The following is a 14,103-nucleotide window of genomic DNA, read 5'->3' as shown; positions in this document are numbered from 1 at the left end:
ACAAAAGCAGCTCATGCATGTATGCTTTTAAATCTTCAAGTACAAATACAAGAAAAGTAACCCTTAAAAAGAAATTGTCAAAAGCTGTCAGAATATTGTTAAAGTATGTCTCATAAGAAACAGCCATTATTTTTGTGTGACTGAAGCCACAATTGATTAGCCCAATTATGCCGTTTCTTTATTTAAGCCATCTTACTTTTCTTAGTTTTAACATTCTGCTTTGTCTATTCATATTCTGCTGGTCTGTATCATGACAGAATTTTCACAGAAAATTCTTACCACTACATTCCTCTACTATATTTCACAGATTCACTCTGTCGTGTGCTCTAAAATGATGGTTCAACCTTATCCATTTTTATGCTATCTCACTGTAGTCAAACGTGATACAGAAAATCAAACCTAAGCCAGAATTGAGAACAGAAACTATCTGCTATTTACATACTGTATTTTATTCAGTTCAGTTTCAGAACGAAGAAGGCTTCACTTAAATACTACAGTATATATTGAAAGATAGTGAGCACTAGGAATACAAACTTACAATTAAAGGTCCAGTATCTACTTCTTTCTTTGTCATTAACATTTCTCTGATCTGTTCACATTGCAGAATCTCTTTATCTATGTATTTGGAATAATCTGTTATTGATCTGCCATATTTACAAGGCATGACAGAGGTGAAGTCCGGTCCACAAGCATAGAGATAAAATGCTTCTTCTGGTCCAATTTTTGCACCTAAGAAAAAACATACCGTGTTTTAATATGTGGTGCTTCATGTACAATAAATAATGCTTACCTCACAGCTGCCCAATATTTTCATTCAATGGGGGAGTGCCACACTGTTAAACATTCAAATAGTTGCTATCTCAGATCAACAGGAGCTGGTTTTCATCTTGCTCATATGAATGATTTCCAGGTACGCATTCAAGAAATTAACTCACATGTCAGTTACTCATGGATGTAGGCCACAGAAAATTCAATAGCATGCAATATTCATTATCACAAGAGCTGGATGAAATGTGAAAGCTAAGGTCTAATATGTTGCACTGTTGCCATGAAAGTAGATTTGAATTTGAAATTATTGCACTAAGACAGATATGCAGCACGCCTATAGTGCAATCAAAGTTTACTTCAGTACAGCACAACAGGAATAGGCAACAAGCACTCCCTCCCCCAGCAACCCAAATGTGTCCCCCTAGCATCTCTGCACTTACCAAATTAATTTGTTTTGGTTTTTTTAGAAATTTATTTATTTATTTATTTATTTGATTTATACCCCGCTCATCTGGCCTAAAAGGCCACTCTGTGCCTATGGTGGTCATCTGTTTTCTGAAACTGGAACATGGAAGAAAGGCTTTTCAACTGATCTCTGTACATAAGCAGGTTCACAGAGTACACAATCCTTTAGGCATCCTGGCCCTGAATTATTTAGAACTTTAAAGATAGTTATCAGTATTTTGAACAGAGACGAGAAACCAACTGGAAATCTCAAAGCTGTTGCAACAAGGAAGTCACATGGTACCAAAAACAAGGGTCTACATTCTAGTAGCTGTATTCTACATCATCTGAAGTTTCTACACACTCTTCATAGAGCTCCTTGAAATGCGCATTACATCAGTCCAAACTAAATGTATGACCTCAGTGTGAGACTCGCATTGTCTGAGTAAAGGTACATCTAGTGCACAAAGCAGTCTAAACTATAATCATCATTTGGATACAAAGGAACAGTGAAAGACTAACTGTGTGAGTATTTTCAGGTTTGGGAGATAAAGCAAAACCCTGCAGACATTGTAGGTAAAATACAATGGTCAAACTGTTGAACAGCAAAATCCACGACTATCTTTCTGGTCCAGGAAGGACAAAGATTAACTCAAAATCATTCCCCTTCAGTGCATTCTGCAAGGTGATTTGAAATAATACCATGAATGATCATATCAGAAGGGACTGGATCAAGGGGGAAACTTTCTCAGAGTTGAGTAGCCCTATATTTTGTCAAACATAATAGTACTGTAAATGAGTAGAAACATGATTTTAAAGCAATAATGTTTTATGAATTTCTGCAACCAAGTAATTTTCTTTCACATACTATATTTAAGTTTTAAAAGAAACATGTTAAATAAAAGTTATTCCTCTGGGGAAAGGAGAATACAACATACCATTGAAAAGAAGCAGATTTCCCAGGTCCCATCTCCCAGCTAACTGCAGTAATTCATCATGGGATGATGTACAATGGCCAATCATACAGAAGGTCTTATTGCTGTCAGATGATAAGCTTGTTTTTCTTGGGAGTGTATAATCTAAATTAATATCAGATCTTCTAAGGCAAAAAACAAACAAACCCTTGATCTTAATAATACATTCCAAATAACTTCATTTTGAAAATACAGTGGTGCCTCGCTTAACGATTGCCTCGTTTAGCGATGTTTTCGCTTAACGATGGTTTTTTTAAAGAATTCTATGCATCATTTAACGATGTTTCCTATGGGCGATTTTCGCTTAGCGATTTCAGGACCATGCTTCACATAGCAAATGCATTTTTAGGTCCCCTGTTTCGCTTAACGTTTTTTCAATTTTAAAAGTGTCTTAAAATGTTCAAAAATGTTTTAAATGCTTGGAATCATTAGTGCATCTTCTAAAACGTGTGCAAACTTAATTTGGCTTTGATCTGACTTTTCGTTAATTTTTGGTGCATTTTTTCTCCCCCATAGGAAACAATGGAGCTGTCAAAAGTTGGGCTCCATTGTTTCCTATGGGGGAAAAAAAATTCACAAAAAATTATCGAAGACTCAGAACAAAGCCAAACTAAGTTTGCACATGATTCAGAAGGTGCTCTAACGAACCCAAGCATTTACAACAGTTGCTGACTTTTCGTTAATTTTTTGTGAATTTTTTCCTCCCCCATAGGAAACAATGGAGCCCAACTTTTGACAACGAAAAGTCAGATCGAAGCCAAATTAAGTTTGCACCCGTTTTAGAAGGTGCACTAACGATTCCAAGCATTTAAAACAGTTTTTGAACCTTTTAAGACACACTTAAATTTGCAAAAATTGACTTTTCTTCCTGATGCAAGAACTTTATTGACAGACTCAGGAAAATTATTCATTGTTCACTGCAGAAGAAGAATGTTGATGCAATTCCTTGTCCCGGCTGGCCAAGAAGAGACAAGTGAAGATTTGCATCCAATAGGCTTCAATGCATTCCAATGGAGGAAACATTGTATCGCTTAACGATGTTTCCTATGGGTTTTTTCGCTTAAGGATGGCAATCCGTGCCTATTGGAACGGATTAACCGGTTTTCAATGCATCTCTATGGGAAAATGCGTTTCGCTTAACGATGTTTTCCCATAGCGATGTTTTTTTAACCAATTAACATCGTTAAGCGAGGCACCACTGTAATTAAGAGCATGAAAAAAAATCACATTTATTAACATAATTGAAAGTTGCATAAAAAGGATGTCAAAGTAAAACTGAAATGCTCTGCAATTAGCTCTATGTCTTAGGGAGAGTCAATAGATGGAGATGTAGTAAGCTGCTCCAGTGATGCACTAGCACAAAGCAGCTGATTACCAAATGTTAGCAAAACAATATCCTGGCTGTCAAGTAAAGTGTGTACTGTAGTACTTTACATACACCTGAATCCTTTGTCTGTACTAAATGCCACAGCTGCTACCAATAGCCACCACATGAACACAAAGCATCCTTACACTATATTTTTAGTATATTTATTTAATTTTCAGACATTACCTCTGACCAGAAATCCACAATGTAAGTGTTCCATGGATATTTTTCTTGCTTTCTGGCTGCTGCTGGTATGTTAATGCCAAATGCTGCCACTTGCCTATGGAGAAAGTGTTCTCTGTTGTTTCCGCTTGTGCTAGTAGACCAGCCTTCATTTCATCATTTGGATCCATACACATGCTGTGAAAACAGTCAAGTGGCAAATGACTGAGATGCTCCCAACCTAGCTTACTTTCAAATCATATATACAGCCCAACTCTGAAATACTGTACTGCTTTTGTTCATTTGGTTTAAGTATCTGGCTGTGGAGCCAGAGGTTGGGAGTTCAATTCCACACTGTGCCTCCTTGACAGGATGGACTTGAAGATACAAGTTTTAACAAAAAAATATAAACAACTGTTGCTGTTGTTGTTTTATCATTCCATGATTCTCCAGTGATCTAAAGCCAAACACAGAATTCCTATACAAATGTTGGGTTCCTATGAACTTGTCATTCTTAATTCAACACATTTATAAAACTGCATGTTTAATTGTAGAGATCCCATACTATACAGTGGAAGTAATCACGATTAAACTTGTAGAGTAAACCCATTCTAAGCTTCTTTGTGCAACACTGAACTTAATTTTCATTCAGCTCTTTCCACTCTGTAACTTATCTTTCTCTAGCACATATCTCAATTGTCTTAAAAACTGTGCTTTACTCATTTCTATAGCCCACCACCACCATTAGTTGTGTAATATGATATTAGGGCTATAGTAAATGTTGTTCCAGTTTACTTTTAAGAATAGGAACTTGGGGATAGTCCCCTCCAAAAAACACCTTTTAATGCTACTTTTGTATGGATATGCAAAACTATTTACAGCCACTGCTTTCTCTTTTGTCAGAGTATTATTTTTCAGCAAGTTTATTATGACCACATCTTTATAAAAATGTATCAGAAGAAGCTTCATAAATTTACAGTGGTGCCCTGCATAGCGAGGTTAATCCATTCCGGATTAACTTTTGCTATGGGGAAACATCGCTAAACGGAACGGAAAAGCCCATTCCAAATGGGCCCAAAACTCACCGTTCTGCGATGTTTCCCCATGTTCCGGCGGCCATTTTGGGTGTTCCGGCGGCCATTTTGGAACCGCCGAACAGCTGTTCCCCCATCGCAATGCGATAAAACATCGGTATGCGATTGCATTAGCAATCGCAAAATCCGCATCGCTATGCAGATTCATCGTTAAATGGTGCGCTCGTTATGCGAGGCACCACTGTATTATACAAATCTCTTATTTAAAAGGGATCTGTGACATACAAATGTTAGAATTCTGCTATTAGTTAAACTGATTCAGTGGAAGATAGCCTTTTACATAGTTTATATTTCCCATTCTTTGAGCCTCAGCACAACAAAACCTGACTAATTTTAGTGCATATACTGTAAATACAGATCACTACAACTTGATATTTGCACAGAGCAATACAGCAAATCCACTTTGGGGTCAAAAGAAGAAATACGCAATCTGATCAAAGGCATTATTCTGTTTATAAAACAAGTCTACAGTACCGAAATATGAAAGCTCCAGTGTTGACATTTGTCCATACTTGAATCATCAATGCTTTGGAGCCCAATGAAAATATATGAAGACATCCATCTTCAAGAAGTTTGTCACCCAGACTGAGGTAATCAACTCCAAGTTTGCTTTCTTCTAAAATACAGAATGTTTGTTAAATTATGTGTGTATTGAAACACAAACCTTTACTCTGAGTAAAATACTGTCAGCATAGTTATGCTGGCATAAACTGGATCCAGGCACCTGAAATAATTAATTTAAACAAACTGAAAGATTCCTATCTCTCCCTGCCCATCACCCCCCACTTTCAGATTTCAAGGCTTCCTAGGGCTCCCTTTTGTATCCCAAAACCACTAAAGGAAATTTTTAATCACTGATTTGTCACTGTTAATAACACCATTCCTGTTGCATATGCAGTGATGTACAAAAGTATTTCAGCCACCATATTAAAGATCAACACTATGACTTACCTGTATCATCAAAACTGCTGTCACGTGACATTAGTGATTTGCTCTGCCTTTTCATTCTTTTCACTTTCTCCAGAGAACTGTCTACTTCAGGAACACATTCCACACAAAACCAAAGGGAGATGCTGAAGCCTTCAGACATATGTGGCCAACAGTTTTGACCAACTAAAGGCAAATGGATGGGAGCAATGTGCCAGGAAGAAAGAAGGCGGTGAGGCAGACTCTCACTGTCCGGTTCTTTCTTTGTTTGGCCAAACTTTGATCGTCTTGGCAGTCCTGTTGTCTTGCTGTTGAAAGGGAGGGTGGATTTTTGGGTAGGGCTGCTTCCTAAACAGAGCGTATGGTGCAAAGGAAATGAGATATGCTGTAAAGGTCTCATTTCAGTATTCGCCTCCAAAATCTTCAGAATTCCTTTAAGCAGTGTACTCTAAGAGAAACAAACAAAATAAGATCGCCATTGCAACAAACATCCCAAAATGGAAGAACTTTTAAAGTTTCCATTTGTTAATTTTTAAAGAAACCGATGCAAACCCTAATTATTTTTGCATACCAAATGTACAGATATTCTATCATCATATACAATGCCCTGTTTCACACGTAATTCAAAGCTAGGGTTAACATAATGTATGCAAATCTTAGCAAGCTCAAAGCTCATGCAAATACAAAGACAAATGCACTCTGATCCAGTTTAATTTTCCCTGATCACAGTCTTAGGCAGTCATAATGTATGAACAAGGAGACATGGTTCAAAAGAAAGTTTAGCTTGTTAAACAAGGTAATTCAGGGTTTGCTGCTGCTGTCCTCAGCAGCTAGCAAGAATTGTTCTTAAATCACAATGCCTGCTCTGTATCTACTAAGCAAAGAGAAGAAAACTGAGGGCTCAATCAGATGGGTATTTATCTTGCTGTTTGGTCCGCTGTTTGGTTTGCTTTTTTTCCTCAGCGATCACATGATGTAATTGCTGACGTGATCCAAACTGAACTCAGAGTAGTCCTAACACCTTCTGAAACCCCTGTCAGAGGTTCCACTTTTTGGGAGTGGATAAGCTTACTCTGGTTTGGCCAATTTCCAGCATGTGTGAACATACCAAAAGTGAGCATTCCCAGCTGTCAAGCTTCTTCTCATTTGAATTTCTGATATCATGAAGCAGCTTAATAAGCAAGCCACTTTAGGATAGCGGCAAACTGAACACTTCCTCTGCTTCTCTGTGGAGGGCAGAGGAACTGAAACTTTTAAAAAGACTGTAATAGATCATTACTGATGTGCCACAACACTTTTTTTAAAAAGGGGAGGAAACCCACAGTATTTTCTTTGGTTTCTCCTAAAGTGAAGAAACTATTTAAAACTGGATTAACGGATTCAACTGTAGGCAGTTTCATGACTGGCCATTCAGAGAAGCCAAATATATATTTTTAAAGTGATGTAGCACATTAGAGATGGTGTATTAGTCTTTTAGACATTTTTTCACTCCTGTAGCCCGCCACTGATGAACAGAGGAAGTGTTCAATTTGCCAATATCCTGAAGTGGATTTCTTATTAAGCCACTTCACAACGTCAGAAGGGAACAGATCAAATAGGGCGGCCTGAGCTCCAACATGCCATTTGGATGCATAGGTAAAGGTAAAGGTTCCCCTTGACATTTTTAGTCCAGTCGTGTCCGACTCTAGGGGGCGGTGTTCATCCCATTTTCAAGCCATAGAGCCAGCGCTTGTCCGAAGACAGTTTCCGTTACCACGTGGCCAGTCCCACAAAAGTGCTACCTATTTATCTACTCACATTTGCATGCTTTCGAACTGCTAAGTTGGTGAGGAGCTGGGACAAAGCAATGGGAGCTCACTCCGTCGCATGGATTTGATCTTACGACTGCTGGTCTTCTGACCCTGCAGCACAGGCTTCTGCGGTTTAGCCCACAGCGCCACCACATCCCTATTTGGATGCATGGATCACACCAAATGTGGTATACTGCACCTCTATTGGACCACAAGAGAACATATTTAGCCCACACCAGCCCACTCCAAAAGGGACACAAAAATGTGTCTTAAGTCATAGTTCATTCCTTCTCCTGGTCACATAAGACAGGAGACTAGCACCCCAAGGCTTGCAGACCTGCAGCAGCTCATGCAAACAATACTAAACCACAAGGCTAATTTATCACTTAGCATGACTTGTGAACACAAATATGACCAAGTTGAGCAGCATTTCTTACTAAGGCTGAAATATTTTAATTGAACACTACAAACCTCAAGAATCATTGTTAGGTACAGGTTCTGTTTTTAGATTTTTGTTATAATTTATATTAACTACCATTTACATAAAATAAATTACAATATTGTTTTTCTGTGCTGTCATAATACCATGAAAGAGTTGGTACTCTGTGAAGACTAATATTGTAAGATGTTCAATGAATCATCTAGCTCAACCTGCCCCTGAAAGATAGGATTATCCAATATCAAGAGTATTCTGAACAGATGGGAATATAATTGCCTCTTGAAAGCATACAAAGAATAGCTTTCCTCCTTGCAGCTGTTTATTCCAATACTAAGCTTCTCTTATAATATGATGATCTTCTCCACGCTTACGTTCATCTTCCTATATTTAAGTCCTCTTATTTATTCTATCCACATACTTGAAAGCTGTAGTATACCCTAAAACAGATCGTACGATTCCTTCAGACTTTTTTTAGTGGGGCTACAGTTTCTTCGTAAATTTTTCACTTTGTCAGAATGTTGCTTATCATACATGCTGGAGCAAGACTGCCATATTCTCTACAAAATACACTGTTTCCCCAAAAATAAGACCTAACCTAAAAATAACCCCTGACAGATTTTTCAGGATGCTTATAATATAAGCCCTACCCCAAAAATAAGGCCCAGTTAAGTGAAACCACACCCTCCACCATTGTGCAGCAACCAGAAGAAGATGACATGACTGTATTTGAATAAATGTAGATTGTTGTACATGAAAAAAATAAAACATCCCCTGAAAATAAGACCTAGTGTGTCTTATTTTGTCCAAAACAACAGAAACAAGCAAACCCACAAAGGGAACTCCATAAAAACATGAGAGGGAAGGGCTTTCCCAGCCACTCTGTCTGCTCGGCAGCTCCTCCTAACCCTTGAAATGTTGTGCCAGGGATACTGCTGTGGCCCTGAAAAAATCAGCCACATGCCATGAGGATTCCCTGGGGCTTTTCACACATGGGCAAGGGTTTTCTAGTGTCCTTTCCCTCGCCATTTTTCTCTCTCCTCTCTTGGTCACTTCTGACCATTATCCAGCACTCCAAGGAGCTTCACCTGGAACAGAAAAGCTGGTGCAACCTCTGTGAATATGAACAAGAACTCCATTAATCATGACTAACATCTGAAAATGCTGCTTGTACAACTAGTTAACCTGGAATTACACCCAGCTGAGATGGAGGCACCAATAGCATGAATAAGATGAGACACATTTGTTTTGTAACAATGTTCTTCCAGACAGCGATTTTATCATCTTGCCCTCTCATATTCAAGAAAGAGAAATGGCATATTATGAAACCTACGAGAACTGTAGTGACACCACTGGTAAGAGAATGGATAGGGAACCACTGTTCCTCCAGATATTTTAACTACTAGCCCCCAAAGCCCCAGCTAATATTCTGGGATTATGGGAGTTTATATCCTAAATGTCTGGAGGGCCACATTTTTTTGAAGCCAGGTTAGAGGAGTAGCATACTACTTCATTCTGAAACTTCTTTCATAATACCAAAATAATAGCAGCCATTTGCTTTAATAAGAGCAATTTGCTTTAAGAAGAGCAAAATCAGCATCAGCAATTAGCATCAAAGTATTTTCCTCTTATGAAAAACTTACCATTGACGGTGTTTTCTCCAAAAAAATCCTTAGGAGAAGAGTTAGCTCTTCTGAACATGTTCTTGAGCTCATCAGAGATACCAGAAGATCCACCAATACCTCCTGGCAAGCTGAAAAGCAGTATCATGGTTTATTTTTAAATTATCTCACAAAGGGTATTGGAGATATTGGAAAAATTAATCAATCACCAGCAGGTCTTAAATGAAAAGAAAATTACAAAAATGCTGGAAGGATATCAGCCCCTGCAATCGCAGGTTAATTTCCTATAAGTATCCTAGCAACTGCTTTGTTAAGAGTTGAGATCAAACACCATGTTTGAATCAGTAACAACTCAGAATTATTATCTCTGAGAGAGTAATGGGCAGATTTATTCACTGTTATCAGATCTGGATATTGCTCTGATAATGCATGATAATGGGAAAAGGATTTCTAAGTGAATATGAGTTTAACACAAATGTATTTGGGAGAATGTTAATTCAAAATTCATTTCAATTAGTTCATGAGAGACGTTTTGCAAAATATTCTTTTAATGTTACCATAAATTTCATAAATAAGCAATTATATATTTAAAATATTAGTGAATAAATGCCGGATATATAATTCTGTTTGAAAATAGAAATTTTGAGCATTTTGTGGTTGAGTTTACCAATGATATTTTAAGTAGTAATATACCATTGGATCACAATTTTGTTGGGGTGAAGTGGACTTGTCCATGAAAGCTCACATTAAAAAATATAAAAGTTAGTCTTTAAGGTGCCACCACATTTTTTTTTTGTTTTTTACTTTTACTTTGGTTTCACCTATGATGATTGCACAGACTAACATGACTACCTGTTCTACAACTACAATTTTGTTGGGTTTTGTTAGTACTTTTTAATGAATCAGATATCAAACTGGTCTCAAGTCTATTTGTTGCTGCTAAGATAGCTATAAAAACAAACTGGAAAGAAAAACAGCCTCTTCTATAAATGACTAATTTAATCATACCTAGAGCATCCCCTTGTTGATTAAATTAACATTTTAGCAGAGCATAACTTTTCTGGGCAATGGGCAGTATTATATATTGGGATGAGAAAGTAAGAAATTGAAAATACCTTTCCACTTGTTATGGATTGTTACAGAAATCTATATTGTTCTCTCTCTCTCTTTGTTTAATAATGTTTGAAAAAGAAAAATCACACATTATTCCAGAGTCTGCCAAAGCTATTAAAATAGAGCACAATTTAATGGCTACTGTAATCCAAGGAGTAGTCTACTAAGCTTCTCCTCTCTTTCCCTACCTCTTGGATAAGTTTCTCTTTCAACATGTGAAAATACTAAGAGCTGCAAAGAGCAGAAAAGACTGAACTATTATGATGCAGGGGGTTGGACTTGATGGCCTTCACTTATAGGCTCCTTCCAACTTCACTTTCTATGACTTTCTATGACTCTATGATCTTCATAAGTATGCAAGTTCTATGTGCATGTGTGTGGGGTGCAATTTCTCTTAACACATCAAACGTGTCTTCTGTGTTACAGCCATAAAAACATCATTATATTTCAGTTATCCACTTAACAAAACTATATGGACAGAGGATTGGTTGACTTGGAATAACCTACACATCTTTTGTTTAAAAGACTACATAACTCTTCACAAGCACAACACTAGAAAACCATTAAAAATAATTTCTTGTCAAGCTAGAGCACAATCCAACAAAATTAAGGATTCATTATACAGAGAAACTTCTTACCTTAAAAATCTGGAATAGTGGTTCTATAGATGCATCTGTTTATGTCTTAAAAGCTCCTGGGAATGAGTTCAACAGCATAGAAATCAGATACCACTTAAAGCAAAGCAAAACAGAAACTCACCATGAAAACTGGAATCAGTCTGTGTCAGTATATGGAGGAATCCTCCCAAAAGGCTCTTCACAACTCCCTAAAAAAACCAAAACCAAATAATGTATACCGAACAAAGGTAAGGTAACAAAACACACACCGTGTTGGGAGAATGTGGCCACCTAGAAGAACCTATTGTACCTGGCACAGCATGAAGTTACACCTGTCAAAGTTTGCAGGGAGTTATGCTCAGGTAATCTACATTGTGTACCTGATGACGCAACTAATTGTTTAACTAGTTGCACAACACACCTGCAGAACTGTTTGCGAGATATGACTTCAGCCTTGCTACAAATTTCACAAGTGCTTGCATAATGCTGAATTTTGCAACTATAGCTACACAACAGGATTTTGGCTGGTATATAGAAATATGACTTAGAGATGCACCTGTGCTCAGTAAGTACATGCAGGTTCCTTTCCTTGCAGATGAGAAATTATGTGTCTGCTTCCCTATTTCATGCAGTGCCTCTGCTTCCAGATAGTAGTGTGTATGTTGATTCTTGCTTACCTGTTATACCTACATTTAGTCTAGAGCTCTCATTTCTAAGCCAATTAAGAATTACTGTTTTCGATTCATGGAATAAGACTGACAAGCATATAAATAGGTCTGAGAGAGGAGCAAGAAATGATGTAATGACTAATGACAGCAGAAGGCTCTCCTAAAGGAAAAGAAAGCAGTTCCACAAAGGAGATGGCTGGAACAGAGGGCATTTCAGAGCTCTCCTTCCTGTTGCTTTCAGCTCTGCAGTGGTATTACTCCCACTCACATTGGCTAAGCTGTTCAGAAAATGATAAACCAGGATTTGTGCCCGCAGGACTTGTACACTGCTGAAAAGGTTTTTTAAGGTATTGTACAATGTGTATCTCTACCAAATACCAAGATAAATAGTAGGACTCATTAAGTCATAGCCACTGCTTCATTTACCTGCTGTATAAGCAATGTTGCATTTTTTCCCTTCAGCCTTATCACTTTCAAGAAACTCCGGAAGACATGAGTAAGCACATCCAGACTTGGGCTGCCAGCAGAAAGTAAATGCAATTCCAACATGAAGATTTCAGGGTATATTAATTCCCCTTGAATAAGATGTTCAGCTAGATCACTGGGAAAGCTGGAATAACCAAAGCCTCCTTTTTCTCTCTTAATGTCTGTTCCTGGAAGAGAAAATAAATAATTGCCTGCTGAAATATTTGACAGCTAATTGATACCCACCTACCTATCTTGTGGGCCTCTGTGATCATGCTGGCTGATGAATTCTGGGACCTGTAATCTTTTAAAGAAAAAACCAAAAAAACCCCCCACCTCTCCAAACTTTTACATCTACTGCTTAAGAACAACTAAGCTGTTTTAACTAAGCAGACACTGAGGGGGTTACCAAACCCGTATATGTACTGTATATACCCTGTGTATACAACAGGTTAAAACAAATAATAATAATGGAATTTCCTGATCACAGCTGTTGCTGCAACTACAGTAGTGCCTCGCTTAACAATTATCTTGTTAAATGACAAATCTGCTTTACGATGAGGTTTTTGCGATCGCAAAACAATGTTTAGATAGGGAAATTTTGCTTGATTGGTTGCTGCTTCGGGAACCGATTTTTTGCTAGACGATGATTCGAAAACAGCTGAACGGCGGCTCTAAAATGGCCACCCGCTGTGCAAAATGGCTCCCCGCTGTGCTTTAGGATAGATTCCTCGCTTTACAGGCACCGAAAATGGCCGCCCCTATGGAGGATCTTCGCTGGACGCTGAGGTATTTAGCCCATTGGAACGCATTGAGCCGGTTTTCAATGCATTTCAATGAGCTTTTTCATTTCGCTTGACGAGGATTTCGCTTAACAGCGATTTCAACAGAACGAATTATTCTCGTCAAGCGAGGCACCACTGTACTGTACTTAAGACTTAAGGCCTATGTTTCTGGCTTAAACAGGCAAACCACAAGCATGACTTAGAAGATGACAAAATAGCAAAAGAGCCAGCAACTAATTAGCTATCATCTGACCTTGTCCATAAAAAACAAATTGTCTCTTGCAATATTTGGTCTTCAAGCGTTCATCTGTATATTTACACTATATTGAAAAGGAGAGAAAAGTGATAGTCTGAATGCACAAAAACCTCTTGAAGATCAACTATTACAAAAGCAACCTGCTTTTCTTCATTGTGTCTTTATGAATTCACACTAATGGTAATGATTAGTGAGCTCATCTCTGGAAAAGGGTGCAGATATAAGCAAGGTATGCACCTGAACGTAATGAAGCACCAAGGAAAGAACTGCATTTCCAAAGAAAGCATCCTTCAGAGACCTGGGATACAGAAGGTGGGGTAAATGAAAGTGGAAGCCCACTATGCCCAGCAAGTTCCACCCATGCATGAAAGCTACTGAAATGGCAACAGTGTTTGAAAAAGTGATGTGCACCTTCCAGTTGGTAAAAGGTTCCAACATACCTTCGTCTTTGCTTTCACTGTCATCAGGATTGCTTTCACTATCTGCATCATAGTCTTCTTCTTCAGCAAAAAAATTAAAGTTACAGCACTGTGCGTCTTCTGCTTCTTCAGAGATATCCCCAGGCTGAGGTGCAAGCTCCTTTTCAGATTGAAGGATCTGTTACATATATATTTGA

At 38.0% G+C, this 14,103-nt stretch overlaps 1 protein-coding gene across 7 annotated transcripts in view; it reads right to left on the bottom strand.

Annotated features, from left to right (window-relative positions):
* The window catches only part of LYST (lysosomal trafficking regulator), a 139,693-nt gene that overhangs the window by 90,615 nt on the left and 34,975 nt on the right, over positions 1-14,103 (bottom strand). For 3 of the 7 annotated variants that reach the window (XM_078383132.1, XM_020787105.3, XM_078383133.1), the window contains exons 8-16: positions 13,928-14,084; positions 12,408-12,634; positions 11,456-11,522; positions 9,605-9,714; positions 5,760-6,183; positions 5,283-5,424; positions 3,739-3,912; positions 2,151-2,311; positions 539-729 (exon numbers count right to left, since the gene is read on the bottom strand). In XM_078383132.1, the coding sequence (XP_078239258.1) occupies positions 539-729; positions 2,151-2,311; positions 3,739-3,912; positions 5,283-5,424; positions 5,760-6,183; positions 9,605-9,714; positions 11,456-11,522; positions 12,408-12,634; positions 13,928-14,084 (1,653 nt within the window). The remainder of the gene's footprint in view (positions 1-538; positions 730-2,150; positions 2,312-3,738; positions 3,913-5,282; positions 5,425-5,759; positions 6,184-9,604; positions 9,715-11,455; positions 11,523-12,407; positions 12,635-13,927; positions 14,085-14,103) is intronic. The other 4 variants (XM_078383134.1, XM_078383137.1, XM_078383135.1 and 1 more) reach the window with 3 other exon arrangements.

This window comes from Pogona vitticeps, chromosome 1, assembly GCF_051106095.1.
Source record: "Pogona vitticeps strain Pit_001003342236 chromosome 1, PviZW2.1, whole genome shotgun sequence".
Classification (NCBI taxonomy): Eukaryota; Metazoa; Chordata; class Lepidosauria; order Squamata; family Agamidae; genus Pogona; species Pogona vitticeps.
The sequence above is the reverse complement of the archived record's forward strand: the minus strand, read 5'-3'. Positions and strand labels throughout refer to the sequence as shown.